This window comes from Myripristis murdjan, chromosome 16, assembly GCF_902150065.1.
Source record: "Myripristis murdjan chromosome 16, fMyrMur1.1, whole genome shotgun sequence".
NCBI lineage: Eukaryota > Metazoa > Chordata > Actinopteri > Holocentriformes > Holocentridae > Myripristis > Myripristis murdjan.
The window spans coordinates 18,730,001-18,743,844 of NC_043995.1; the positions used below are offsets into that span (position 1 = coordinate 18,730,001).

Here is a 13,844-nt window from a genome sequence, read left to right on the forward strand (position 1 = left end):
AACCAATATATAAATGAATAATAAAAAGTGAATGTCTGTTACATGTGCAGTTTGTGATGTTTTACCATAAACGAATTTTGTCTAAACCTCTGCAAAGACTGGTCAAACAAATATAACAGCAAAAAATACAATGCTAGTAAACACAAAATCAATATACCAAAACTGGACTTCAGGGATTAAAAAAAAACAAAAACTGGCAGATTATTCAGAACATTTTTTTTAAATGTATGTGAAGGTGAAACTTTGGCTTGAAATTTGCCATTATGTGGAACAACCTCTATTCTGATAGATCAACATCTGTCAACATACCTGGGGCAAGGGGGTCATGCCGAGGTTTGCAGGATTGCTCCTCCTGTGGTTTGGCTCCTTGCTGCTCTGCTCTGCCCAACTGCATCGGCCGACAGAAAGGTTTGGACACAAAACGACAAGGAGGAGGTGCGGCCGTCCTTCCAGTTGTCTCCTCCGTCTCTAATTGGACCTCTTGGAAACAGCGCCCCCTGGCAAAGTCTTCAGCAGATATCACCCCCATCACCTCCACTTCTTTCCCTCCAATCTTCAGAGACTCTCCCTCATGCAGGGAGGCCAGCTCTGACACCTTGTAACCACTACCTATACAAAAAAACAAACAAAAAAAAAACACATATATGCAAGCTGAATTACAGAATCTATCAAGAGAGAAAAAATGAACTTTTGGCGCCATTCTTAGAATTTTTCTCACAGATTTTATCACATGAATCTCTCTCAACCTTGTGTACCTCACTAGCGGTCGCTTGTAGTGATGGTGATATAATTGAAGCTTATTTTAAAGTTGGTGTTATTAGTCTCTCTGGATAAGAGCATCAGTTAAATTCCTCAATTTTAATTTGATGTCTAATTTTCTAATCCCCGTCAGGATGTTCTCTCTTTACTTATCCCATCCACACGGAGGTCCAAGTGCAAGGTCAGACCTCACTGAATCTCTACCCTGCAAGAGCTGCTAGGGATTAACTATCTTGCTCAAGGACACTTCAGCAGGGACAGATACAGACATGAGTTGGTTTGATCCAGGGTCATCGCACTGTAGGACATTCTTCATGTTCACTGAGCTAACCTGCGACTGTAAATGTAAGGCAATGGAGTTGTTTTGGAGTTCCATCCAATGAAAATCACAAACAAGGGTTGCATCATCATTTGGACTGTCCCATATGGGTGTGGTGACATAGCAACAGAAAAAGTTTAATTTACAACATCCAACAAAATGCATGTAAATTGCACCTTCTCTCATCAGCCTAAGGCATAAACAACACCACTTTAAAAAGTACCTTTGCCAATGTCCTTGCCCTCCATATCTTTGAGTGTGGCCGTGCGTCCTCTTGTCACCAGGATTGCGTCTCCCTCCCACCGTTTGTGTTTCTTGTTACTGACCTTACACCACATCACACTGAAGTAGCGCACTCCATCCTGACTGCAGCCAGACTCAGGCCCAGAATCAGAGACTGACCTCACTGGGACATGAGGGGATGTGGGACTCGACTCAGTGGAACATCTTACTCCTACAACACAAAGGCAAAACACTGAGCATTCAGTAAAAGACAAAATGATCTCACACTCAACTCCCACAACCTCCAGCAGAGGTCACTGGTCCCCCAAAGCAACATGTATGTCTCTCTTAAGCCCCCAACCTAGAATAGGAGCTGACACTTGGATTCAGAAGGCACACTGCATGAAATTTTAACCATACATTCAACAACCTAGAGATCAATTCCTTCCAGATTACAATGGACATGCAGGAAAAATGATCTGAATGCACATTACTGAGAACTTCATTGCTACATGTTACCATGCAAAGCTCTCAGTTGATTGAGCCCCCACTGTTTTGCATTAACCACTGTAACAGTTCATATAGTGAATACAGGTTAATAATTACATACCAAGTAAGAAAAGTATCTTTCACAAGCTGAAATTAGGAGAAGGCACATCTGACCAATGTGTAATGAACGTAAGACATAGGAGAGAATTTTTATGTCAACTTTTTAATAGAAATACATGGATGGTGGAACACAGAAGAAACAGACAACAGTTAAATACAACCACAATAACATCAATGTAATCACAAAAACTTATTAACAATAATGTCGCAAAACAAATCTTGCCTCCCTTCTTTCTATCCTGCCTCAACTGTCCGTCAAGCGCAGGAGCCCTGCAGAGAATTCTTGTATTGAATCTACTCACATTTCAGCCAGACGGCGTCAGCATCCAAATATACAGGATTTGTCCCCTTCAACATGTTCTACAGGCCTTTAATAGCTCAACCTGAGCCATGAGACAGGGTGACGAATGGAAAATTTCTGTTCTTAACCCAGTGATTCTCTACTAAGGTAACAGTTTACAAGTATTTTTCATTTCCTCCCAACCTTGAAAAGGTGCAACTAATTTTGTTAGGGCATTAAGAGCCAATGCATCCTTGATTTATTGCATTTGATTTCTAGATTATGTTGTTTTTTTTTTTTTTTTTTAAAGAATCAAAAAAAATAAAAAATAAAAAATAAAACCTTCACAATACTGGTAGGAAATGAGCACACTGTCTCATGCTCCTGAGACTTAAATATCATGAAATTCCAAAGACACGTAATCTCGGACACCCTCACATGTGGAGGCAGATCTAGGCAGGAAAAGTCACCAATGAGGGACAACCTCACTGATCATTAAGTTCCCTTCCAAAACAACTTGACACAAAGTTACTGATGCCAACATTTACATTTTTTATTGCTCTGCTGTCAACAACTATCGACGGATGATGATGGATAACTTTCTAACGCTCACACGTGAAGAGAGACTGGTGGCAATACAAGTTACTTAGCTAGACCCAGCAATGCACAAACAGGCCATGAGTGTCTGTAAGAGGCACAACAGCTCCAAGAGAAATGCAGGTTCTAAAACATACAACTAATGAGTGTGATTTTGTCCTCAGGCATGTTTCAACACTTAAATCCACACTCCTCAGAGGCTCTCCTCTCCCGCCGCTGGTCACAAACATGTATGCATGTGTATGTGTGTGTTATAGAGGAAGTGGCAGCCCGTGTCGGAGTCTGGCCGCCTTCAGTTTTTCCACTTTGATCTTGGCTCTCAGAAGTTCCTCCTCCAGCTCTTGCTTCCTCTTCAGCCCCTCCCTCTTCTCCTCCAGGTATATGCCCACTTTCCTGTGATTGGCCAACACCAGCTCGTGCTCCTCTTTGGCCAGGTGCAGAGAGCGAAACCTGTCGGGCTCGTGGTGAGGGTAGATGTCGTTGGGGTAGAGGTCGTGCCGTAAGGGCAGTGGCGAGGCTGAGAGGGGGATGTTGACAGAGGAAGTGGCAGGAGACAGGGAAGCATCATAATCGTGGACACTGCCCAAGTCCTGTTCCCCCTCGCGCTCCTGAGCTCCCTCCAACCCCGGCCCGATGTGTGTAGAGAGGATGGGGAGGTCTGGTGGTGGTTTAACATCCTCCTCGGGGTCCAGCTGTACCACCTCATGGGGGATAATGGGAACTGCTGCCGGGTATTCCTGGAGTCCTGCCAGAGAGGAGCTGCTGGCAGGATGTTCGATGGGAGAGCTACGCTTGTTGTATATTAACCTACAAGTCAGATCAAAGATAAACCAGAGTGATATTACCAACTGTAACATGAATATCAGTGACAGCATTTACACAGAATAAAAAATATTACAAATTTTGTATTAACAGTGAGACTTATTCCAAATCTCTTTCACAGCAGTGTGCTGCTGCCTATCTCGGCAGGACACTCCTGTGAAAAAGATTTCTTATCTGAGAGATGTGTTTTCTGGCTAAATAAAGTTTAAATAAAATAAAATACTATAACAGGTGGAAAAACTGAAAATTCTGTTGCTTGTTACAGCGCAACTGCAACACAAATTACTTCCCTTGGTGATAAGGCACACCTGCTTTAGCTGAACGTATGGATGTGACTGAAAATCAAACAATTGGGTTGCAAGTGGCTAATTTTACTGGCTGAGTTTGGGAAACTTAAAAGTGTGGAGTATTTTCAGTGTAAATGCACTTTAACAGCAGTGAACAGAATGTAAATATCTTGGAAGGTCTTATGAAATAGCTGTCAAGACAAAAAGGCAGCAGCTATTTTCCAACCCTTTAGAGCATGGCAATGTACAGAGAGGGAGAGAGAGAGAGAGAGAGTGTGTGTGTGTGTGTGTGTGTGTGTGTGTGTGTGTGTGTGTGTGTGTGTGTGTAATAATATTGGGCTTGGGACCTGTGAGAGCAGCCCCTCCCTCCTCCTCTTGCAGGGAAATCAATATTATGAACAAAGAATGTTTTAGAGCTATATTTGCTGCTCATTCCATTCTAATGAATTTGTGTCATCTTTTCAGTTCTTTAGTGATAAGTGTGTATGTGCACATGTGTAGGTGTGTGTGTGTGCCAGTGTGTTAATGTGATACTGTACCTGCGCAGTGCCTGATCTTTATCGTGTATGGGCACATGGTGAAACAGGTGAGGGATCATCTCCATGACTCTCCGTGTTGGCTCAGAGATGCTTCCTCGATACTCTGGCTGGGCGTGTCTCCGTTGCATCACTTCCTGCTTGGCTGATTCCTTCAGTCTCTTGTAGAGGGTCCTGAGGCCCTGAGCGGTGCGGGGGGGCCTGTCCCCTCCCAAGGCGTTGTACTGTTCAGCCACAGTGTCCCAGCACTTGTTCTTGTCCACGATGACAGCATGCTTGTTGGTGTGCTCCTCCAGGATGCGGACATGAGGACGGACCAGCTTCAACAGGTCCAGCTTCTCAGAGAGGGTGAAGTTAGAGGAGCGAGCTTTACCCACCATACTGGACAGGAACACAGAGCTGGACGCCATCCTACTGCATAGCGGACTGGCACAGACCAAATCAGGCCTAAAGCTGGCACGTTACAACCACCTCACTCTGCACTGTGGCTCCTGAGTCTGCCCCCTGTCCTTTTCTATTGTCCCTCCTGATGGCCTCTCTCTCCCTCTCTCTTGGTCCACCGTGATAAAGCCAATACTGGTTTAACTCTTACACACTTCTCATTTTCTTTCTGTTTCTCTCTCCTCAATCAAACACATACTATGTCTAGCATATGCATGGATACATACACTACCCCTGGGTTCTCTCTCAGCTACGTTGCACAACAAAAACAGGCTGTGCACACAATAAGAATCAGGCTTAACTAGGCCAGCCTCATTTAGGCCCCCGCCTACCGCGGAGGGCTTTGGATGAATTCCTCCCAGCTTAGGCTGACGTAGCTAAGCCGCTTAAGCCCAGCCCGACCTACTTACAGCTCGGTCTCTCTAAACCCCAAACCAAGCACAGCAGAGTACAGCACTGCCACTGTCTAAACATTAACATCCTGACGGCAGCATCTCTGCGCCGTGCACAAACAGAGAAACAGTGTTGAAGCACCGTGTTATGGGTTGCCACGGGTCACTACTTTATTTTCCCGAAGTGAGAGACGGGTTTGAAATAACGCTGGCTTAACTAAGTGGGGGCGGGGGTCTGTGTGCGCGCTGCGCATGCCCGCAAAGCACAGCGCTCATCTATACAGTCTATTGTTTATACATGGAATAAATCTCAAGTTTACGCCGCGAATGTAGATCAAAATTGCCACAACACATTCACGGATCCGGTGCAAATCGTGCCGAGCCACATGCGCGGGCTGGGGTGTTTGGTGAAGGGTGTCAAAGAAAGGCACTAGTTGCTCTGTCAGGAGGAGGGAGTGAGACGAAGCGCGTCGGCTCACTGATCCTGAGCACAGTCCTAATCTGCCCGGCGCTGCAGCTGCACTACCCCGCCTATTTGCATAATGCTGGACCTGCTGTCACTCAGACCGCCCGGTTTAACATCCATCTTTGTGTGAGTTATTATTAGTCACAGAGCCGGGGCAGGCGGCAAAATGAGAGCCGTTTTCGTCGCAATAAACTCGTGCGTCATATGGTTATTGGTGTGATTATATAAATACAGCACATTCAGGAAAATGAAGCACGTTCACGTTTACTACAGAGCCTTCGGAGCATATTTAGTTTAATATTTAGTGTCGGTGACGGCATTATTGCTCCTGTGAGCTTCAAAGTTATACCTGCGCAGCAGCTGTCAAACAATAAATAAGTGTGCAATTATATATAAAAACCGTGGAGTAAACAGGGCAGACTTAAAGTGTGTGCCAGCAAGCAGTGTTTAAGCTGATTGGACTTGTGTTAAGTTTGAGCCAACTGCCCCTGTGCCTGCCTCAATTTGGGGAAAAAAAAAAAAAAAAAAAAGAAAAAAAAAAGGCAAGTTAACCACCAAAAAACAAGTGAGCATAGTTGAATGAGCCACATGGTTTGTTTCAATCAAGGAATATCCCTGTGGAGGGCAAGAAAATAAATCCCTCCATAAAAAGAGAAAAATGGGTTGACACATACAGTATTAGGGTTTGGTTTCTTGCTGATTGCATTTGGTATACGTTTGTATACTCTAAATTGTGTTAGATTTAATCATCATCTCTGAGGAACCATATTATGAATCAATAATTAGACACAGATCATAGGGCTAAAATCCACCCTGCTTTAGAGATCATGAGTCCTAAAGAAGACAAAATTGTTGGAAAAGTTTAAAATGTCCCCCACCACATACTGCAAACTAGATACACTCTCATCTTTAAATACATGATAACAGAGCAGTGAAATTTCACATTCGGATTCAATAAGATGGAGCCCAGAGAGTGGCAAACCTCTTTTAGTCACACTCTGTAGTTCCACCATCAGGTCTACATTGTAATGGCATTGATTTTTAAACAGTAAAAATTCAATCTCTACCAAATTTTACACACTGCAGTATAATGTAGGCTGTCTGAGCAGCCTATATGATGCATCTTTCACAATTTTTCAGTCATAACTGTTCAGCCTTGATGTCTTGAGCTGATGACAAAGATGTACAAGTATGAAGGGAGACATGATTTCCAATCACTTCATGTTAGAAAAAACACATCTCCCTTCACTGCTCCAAAGCAACAAAATTTACCCGATCAGCGAGACAGTGACTGCAACTTTGCACTATGAACGGGGCAAAAAATTATAAATTGTAAGGCCTATGATTAAATAATATTTGCTTCATATGCTGTGATTCAGTGCAAATCCATATCCACTGAAATTAACACTAATATATATATATATATATTAGTGTGTGTGTGTGTGTGTATATATATATATATACACATATATATATATTAGTGTTAATTTCATATATATATATATATATATATATATATATATGTATTAGTGTTAATTTCATATATATATATATTAGTGTTAATTTCAGTGTACACAGTTTTGTGCAAAATCTTTACCAGTCTCAAACCTGTGCACACCACCTACATGGACATCTTGTGTTATGGTTATTATGGTTATTAAACAGAATTTTGTTACTCTTGACCATTTGACTAAACCAACTAACTCCGAAGACAGGCAAGCAAGGCATAATTTCTTTCACCCTTAGTGCTACAACAACATTTCCCATACATGCTTGAGATGGACCCTGAAGTGTGACAGATTTGGTTATGATCCGCAGTGCCATCATCAGGCCAAACTTTGCAACAGCTTCCTTAATCTCAATCAGCTTTTACAGGCAGTATATTTCAACTTCCTAAATCATCTGTAATACAGAATTTTCATTACTGAAACCAACTTAGACACAGAGGATGTTGATGGCAAAAACAGACCATCCAAAATTTGCATGCCGATATGCATGGGGCTCCAAAGTGAGGCATAGCTCATTTGGTCAGGCTGAATAACACCAAAATCAGGATGAATTGGCAATGTATTAAATGGTAAGAGGTGAAGCATTTTCACCTTCAGTTGCAGGATTGTCAAACTTATCTGAAAAGATGAATCAAGCTTTTTTTGTTATGGTCAAATCAGCCTAATGGACTTCAACCCTGGCCACTTAGTATAAATATTTTAAATATATACTTCTGCTAACCTACCTGTAAGAGAACTGATGAAAAAAGGCAACATCATGTAACTAAGGTACTCTTTTGCCATGATTTTTTCCTGTAAGGCAGCACTGCCTCCCAGGCAGTCAGAAATGTTGAAAGTGACTGATTGTTTTCCAACCCTTTTGGTCTTAAATGACAGCTTTGTCATTTGTATGGGACTATATAAACTAGTACTATACTCTGCACCAGGAAAAGTTTTTTCTCATCAGCAGACTGTAAGTTCTAAAAAATTACTTTGTCAAGAAGAGATAAAAGGGCTATAAAGCCACTCTCCTCCTCACACACACACACACACACACACACACACACACACACACACACACACACACACACACACACACACACAGAGTTCTGTTTAACAGTAGGTGTTGCCCAAGCAAAACATTTTTGTGTCTCACCCGCTGGTTTGTTGTCTTCTGTGTACTCTCCTGCTGGGATGTGAGGATATTCTGCATCTGTCTCATTTTCCTTACTTTCTGCTGCACTCAGAACTCGAGCCAGAGCCTTGGACATACCCGGGACAGCTTGACCAGCACTGGGTGGGACGTCATGCCCCATTTTACTCAGAGCTGGTGCTGCTAGACTTCTCTGGACCTGCAGGGAGAGGGAGTAAAAAGGTAAGTCATTATCTTGATGAGTATAAACCAACACTGAATGATAAACAGGCATGACAATGACAGGGCGTTCTGTTTGGCATAACCACAGTACATTACCTTATCAAGTGTGTTGCCTAAACTGAGTTTAGGGGACAATGGTTTAGCATCAGCCACAACACATGAGGGAGATGGTCCGGGGGGCACAAACCTGGCCTTTTTCACAGCATTGCCTAAGAGCTGGCTGGGGGCCCCTGAGCGCCGCATCCTTGTAATGGTTAGGTTTGTGGCTATGATAACCACAAGAGTAAACCCAGTCTCCTAAACAGCAATGAATGACAACACAAGAGTTACCACTGGTAACTCATTACTTCCCAGTTAGCTAGTGTACTATCTTGCCAGTTAACCCTGTGTTTCCCAGTGTAAAGAAGAACACACTGTGATCATTATATTATCAGAAAAACAGGAGCAGGAGGAAACGTCGAGGGAGACAAAGGTCTCACTATCTCTTTCATTATCTAAGTCACAGTAAAGACAGGTTTGCAGGTCATCATACGTAGTATTATCCTCAAGATTAAAAAAAAAAAATTGGTGACCCCTGAGTTTCCTCTTTAAGCCACTCTCTGTTCATCATGGCATCACAAGTTACATTATTGTGGCTAGCAGGCGAGCTAGCGTGTTAGCAACATCCAGAGGTTACAGGTGAAACTGTAACACCGCTTGCACTGATAAACTCTTCAACTCGGCTAAAATAACATGTTTAATAACGTGTGACAGTGTGTTGTACATACCCGACGGACTCCACTGTTTTGTAAACAACTTTAAAATGACTAAATATCATAAATGATTGTGATATTCTTCTCGTTTTTGGATGAAGAGTCCACTCCTGTCTGTCTGTTTGATCTGTTTCTCCCGCTGATTTTTTTGTACAACGTGATGACGTCCGTGGTTGCGTATTGTAATGGGCGTGGTCAAGTCGGGCACGTGTGCGTGTGCTTTAAAACACCATGGCTGAAAATGGCATGAAGTTGTGCTCAAAATCTGAATTTCAGCTGCCTCCTGGCTACACGGAGGATAAATTGAGTGCACCTAATAATCCACATCGTGTTGTGGGTGTACTCACCAGATATGCTCTCACCAGATATGAGGAAACACAGAGGATAATAATAATAAAAAAGAAAAGGTTTAGCAGGTTGTAGGAATGTCTTCTTGAGTGAGTTGCAAGGATGCAGTGTTTTAGTGTTTTTTCGTGAGATTATGATGTCAACTGAGCCTGTGAGTGGCTCAAAGCAGCACCTTTATGTTTTTGCCTTTTTTATTTTCCCTATTGATCCTAGTTGAGAGTGGATGTACAGCATGTGCGGATGTAAGCGAGACAAAGACAGAGGCATTGGAGGAGTACACGGGTCTGGGCTGCTCTTTGATTTTTGCGGTCTGGGAGAGCCTGTCATCTGATGTTGTGGAGTCTGTAATCCAATCAGGGAGAGGGAGAGTGTAATCCATGTTAATCCCACATCCAGAGCCAGAGAGGGGAAAGGGAGAGCGAAAGACTGGAAGAAAAAACAAGGAAAGGAAAAGGGTGGGTGATGAAGAGAGACAGATAAACAGATGAGGGACATCAGTAATCTACAGCGGCTGTACCACAACACATCTTGCTTGGCATGATAGTGAGTAAAACAGTACTGTGCATATAGTATTTGCGTGTATGTGTGTAATTCTGTCTCAGTCTCTCTGATCTCATCTGACAGCTGCTTTCCCATGTCCTGAACCCTTGTTGTCAAGGATACCTCTCCATGGAGACGCAGCCCCCAGGGCAGGGGAGGGGCATGAGAAAGGGAGACCCTCACCTTGATGGAACAGCAGGGAAAGAGAGAGCAGGATGAAGAAGGACGGGGAATAGCACAGAGATAAAGGGGTTAAAGTGCAACTGGAAAAAGGAAGAGTTGAATAAATAACCAGCCAGGTAAGGGCTATACAAATAAACCCGACTTGATGTAAGAGTGTCATTCTTTGTGTTTATATTCAAGAAGAGAGGAGGCATGGCAGGTTTAGAGTTTTGTTGTTTTGCCACTTTTGCCCTGTAAGTGTGAGTATGTATGTGCTTGTAGGATGGGCTATGATCTGGAGAGGTTTGTGGGCTATGTGAATGAGGGCCTGCTTTGCTGTGTGTGTCGAGACGTGTTGGAGCGCCCCCTCCAGGCTCCCTGTGAACACGCCTACTGCAGCGCTTGCATCAGCAGCTGGCTGGTCCACCACCACTCCTGTCCTGAGGACCGGCTGCCCCTGGACGTCAACAGTCTCAAACCACTGTACAGGTCCTCTGTTTGTCTTCATCTCTACTTGTATGTGTGTGCACGTCTGTCTCTGATTCTCTCTCCACCCCTCTGTAATCCTTCCTCTGATTATTTCTGCAATACTAAAACGTCACAAAGGCATATTTCTTTCCATGTGATCCCAAATCTTTGGTACTACTTCCTTCTGTTTTTGTGTTTGATGATAGGTACATGCGTAATGATCTGAACCGTCTGCAGATCCGCTGTGTGAATGCAGCGCAGGGCTGTGAGGTGGTCTGTTCCCTGGAGAGCCTGCACACGCATGAGGACGGGTGCGAGTTTGCTTTCATATCCTGCTCCAACACAGGTAAGAGGGCACACACTGACCGAATTATAGCTCATCTGTGTGACTGGGCTTTTGTTGGGATTTATTTTTGGTAGTTGTTGTGATGGTAAAAAATGGGTTATAGGTGTCAATGAATTGGATAGAAGCGTAATGTGACACCTGTGTATGAGGCGAGCAGGTGGCTTCTTTGTTGTCATGGCTACTTCACACAGACTAATGGCTCTAGGACTTGTTCACAATGGGTTAACATGACTGAAAACCCCCACTGAACATGGCACACTGACCTCATCCAGCATGCTTTCAGGGTCAACTTTCCATTATTCTTTAATGAGCATTCACCAGCTTTAAAAGTGTATACATTTGCTCACATTGTGTATGTAACCTGTCCTTGGCAGGTGGAGAGTACATATGTTACCACTGTGGTAGGTGTGGTGTGAGTGTGAGTGCATGCAGTGTGGACTTTTGCAGTGTTAACTACTACTACCAGTAAAAAAAAGCTTTCCAACAGATTTTGATTGCTGTGGAGTGTAAAGAAAATAGTTAAAAAGGTCAAAAATTAGTTGTGATAAAATGTTTTTATTCTGAATCTTTTAAGGCTTTCTCCCTCATTAATGCATACCAATGGAGTGTTGTTTGCACCAGTTGAATATTTAGACAATATACGCAGCGCTGTGCCTCTGTTCTCCCAGGCTGTCCCGTGCAGGTAGAGAGGCGGAGTTTGGAGGCTCACCTGTCAGAGTGTAACTTCCGGAGCAGGGTATGTCCCAGTGGCTGTGGTCACACCCTTCTCTCCATTGACCAATCACAGCACAACTGTGTTGCAGAGCTCCGCACCGAGGTGGAGATGCTCAGGTACGTCTGTGGTCATGAATACTCCTTCATGCTCACAGAGCAACACAGAAGTGAGTTTGTATTAGTTTTGTATATCATAATTTTGATCTCGTTAAATGTTCACGTTAGGGCGGAGATGCTGTGCAAGGTGGATGAGGTGAGACGAGAGATGGAGTCTCGTTTGGACTCCCAGAGGAGACACATGGTGCAGAAAGAGTCGCAGCTGAAGAATGAAGTGGAGGAGCTCAAGGTGACCACATATTACTTTGCACATATTTACTTTCACTTAATAAGGCCACAAGAACAAACTTTAGCAACTCACAGTATCTAACACACTCACGTGTACGCATCCTTCTTCCTGCAGGGTCAGTTGTCCCGGGTGATGTGTGACATGCGTGCTCTGTTAGGGGCAGAGCGTTTGAGGAGACAGGAGCTGGCAGAAGCAGAGCTGGAGAAGAGAGAACTTCTGGAGCTCCTAAGAGAACTACAGCCAATCAGGAGCCAGCAACCTGTCGAACAGCCAACCAGGGACCAGCATCAGGGGGAACAGCAGCCAATCGGATGGGACCTGAACATAGACCAACCAACAAGACACCAGCAAAGGGATGCCTCCTTACAAGCTTCCACTCAGTCATTACTTTCAGTTCAGTCTACCAGTGTGTTGGCTCCACCTCCTTCTCCACAGCTAGGAGAGGGGCTCCGCAAGGCTGGAGCCCGTAGTCTGACCCTGGACTGCATCAAGAGGAAGAGCCGGGAGGTCACCGTCATTTGAGTGGATTGCTGGGTGATTAGGCTAACTGGATTAGAAAGAAGCCCCTGTTACTACATCTTTTGTCACTGACGCAGAGCAATATGAACTCAATCAACCCTTAAACAGGGGGTGAAGTGTGTACAAGTACTGTAGCTTTTGACATAGTAAAATTATGATCATGAACAAATTACAGTATGCAGTAGAATGGGCTCTAAGCTAAGATGCAGTAAATGTTTTGAATCTGCTACCAACCCTATCGAGAAAGACAATATTGAAACTGTAGGCTTATGTGACAGCGAGTGGAACCTTAATTTTGTAGACTAAATTCAGACAAGCTCATCCTCAGCTGACCTATAATTACTATGTTTCATTTATGGAGTCGTATCTTTGTTTAATGCCCCTGGATTTTGTATCCATCTAGCTTTAATTAAAATTTAGTTCAATTAAAGTTGCCCTAACATCCGTTTTTCTTGTTCTCAGGATCAGATTATTCCTGGTTTCTTGGTTAGCAATGCATTCAACACAGTGGTTTCCACTTAGAAAGGAATGTTTGCTGAAAATGGTTTTAGTGTTAATAATACTGTGATATCTATCTAGATATCACATATCACATCTATGTACCAAAAATCTATCACCAGTTTTTCATTTTGTGTAAACTGCAAGCCCATCATGCTCCCCACATTTAGAAAATAATATCTCTTGACCCTAGAACCAAGAAAACATATTAAAAATGGCCTGAATGAAATTCTTTATACTGGTATCAATGAAAGGAGGAAAAAAAACAGCTACTCTTGGAGATCAATAGACTCCAATTCAATATTAAAAACCTTGTTGAATATGCAGGCAATCCTGTAATATGACAGATACATCTGCCAAAGTACACTGGGTTTTAATATTAAATATTTTCCAATTATTCTTCAAGAACACATAATTTTTAAAAATTGTTTTGATTCATGCACCTTTAGTGTCACCGAGCAGAAGTGAGTTCAACTTTGGCAATATAACACGAGGTTTCTGCGTGACATTGGCAGTAAGTGGTGCGTTTACTGTCCCCCTCACTATTCCATGGTGTTTT

At 43.2% G+C, this 13,844-nt stretch overlaps 3 protein-coding genes across 6 annotated transcripts in view; 1 reads left to right on the top strand and 2 right to left on the bottom strand.

Moving 5' to 3' along the window:
• Positions 1-9,508, bottom strand: part of rad54b (RAD54 homolog B) — a 15,237-nt gene extending 5,729 nt beyond the window's left edge. Inside the window, exons 1-5 of the mRNA XM_030072233.1 lie at positions 9,360-9,508; positions 8,689-8,889; positions 8,374-8,569; positions 1,302-1,532; positions 310-609 (exon numbers count right to left, since the gene is read on the bottom strand). Coding sequence (XP_029928093.1) covers positions 310-609; positions 1,302-1,532; positions 8,374-8,569; positions 8,689-8,835 — 874 coding nt within the window. The 5' untranslated portion in view covers positions 8,836-8,889; positions 9,360-9,508. The remainder of the gene's footprint in view (positions 1-309; positions 610-1,301; positions 1,533-8,373; positions 8,570-8,688; positions 8,890-9,359) is intronic.
• LOC115373727 (fibrinogen silencer-binding protein) lies at positions 2,003-6,247 on the bottom strand. The gene is made up of 2 exons (XM_030072239.1): positions 4,435-6,247; positions 2,003-3,593 (listed from the first exon to the last, which is right to left on the bottom strand). The coding sequence occupies exons 1-2, from the start codon at positions 4,839-4,841 to the stop codon at positions 3,038-3,040; spliced, it is 963 nt and encodes a 320-aa protein (XP_029928099.1). The 5' UTR covers positions 4,842-6,247; the 3' UTR covers positions 2,003-3,037.
• On the top strand, positions 8,465-13,254 carry rnf41l (ring finger protein 41, like). Of its 4 annotated transcripts, XM_030072235.1 has the most exons (8): positions 8,483-8,592; positions 9,906-10,235; positions 10,351-10,531; positions 10,677-10,883; positions 11,069-11,208; positions 11,877-12,039; positions 12,148-12,268; positions 12,383-13,254. In XM_030072235.1, exons 4-8 carry the CDS (start codon positions 10,678-10,680, stop codon positions 12,788-12,790), a joined length of 1,038 nt encoding a protein of 345 aa, XP_029928095.1. In that variant the 5' UTR covers positions 8,483-8,592; positions 9,906-10,235; positions 10,351-10,531; position 10,677; the 3' UTR covers positions 12,791-13,254. The 4 variants fall into 4 exon arrangements, with proteins under 4 accessions (XP_029928096.1, XP_029928095.1, XP_029928094.1 ...); XM_030072236.1 differs by lacking the exon at positions 9,906-10,235 and having other exon boundaries at positions 8,465-8,592; XM_030072234.1 differs by lacking the exon at positions 8,483-8,592 and having other exon boundaries at positions 9,752-10,235.
• The last annotated feature ends 590 nt before the right edge of the window (positions 13,255-13,844 follow it).

What these genes read in the sequence shown, in the direction of transcription:
- LOC115373727 (XM_030072239.1), bottom strand. Translation starts at nt 4,841, where the DNA reads ATGGCGTCCAGCTCTGTGTTCCTGTCCAGTATGGTGGGTAAAGCTCGC. An exon ending in AAAGATCAGGCACTGCGCAG is followed by an intron (nt 3,594 to 4,434) that starts GTACAGTATCAC and finishes TCTGACTTGTAG; the next exon opens with GTTAATATACAACAAGCGTA.
- rnf41l (XM_030072236.1), top strand. Translation starts at nt 10,678, where the DNA reads ATGGGCTATGATCTGGAGAGGTTTGTGGGCTATGTGAATGAGGGCCTG. An exon ending in CATATCCTGCTCCAACACAG is followed by an intron (nt 11,209 to 11,876) that starts GTAAGAGGGCAC and finishes CTGTTCTCCCAG; the next exon opens with GCTGTCCCGTGCAGGTAGAG. An exon ending in ACCGAGGTGGAGATGCTCAG is followed by an intron (nt 12,040 to 12,147) that starts GTACGTCTGTGG and finishes TGTTCACGTTAG; the next exon opens with GGCGGAGATGCTGTGCAAGG.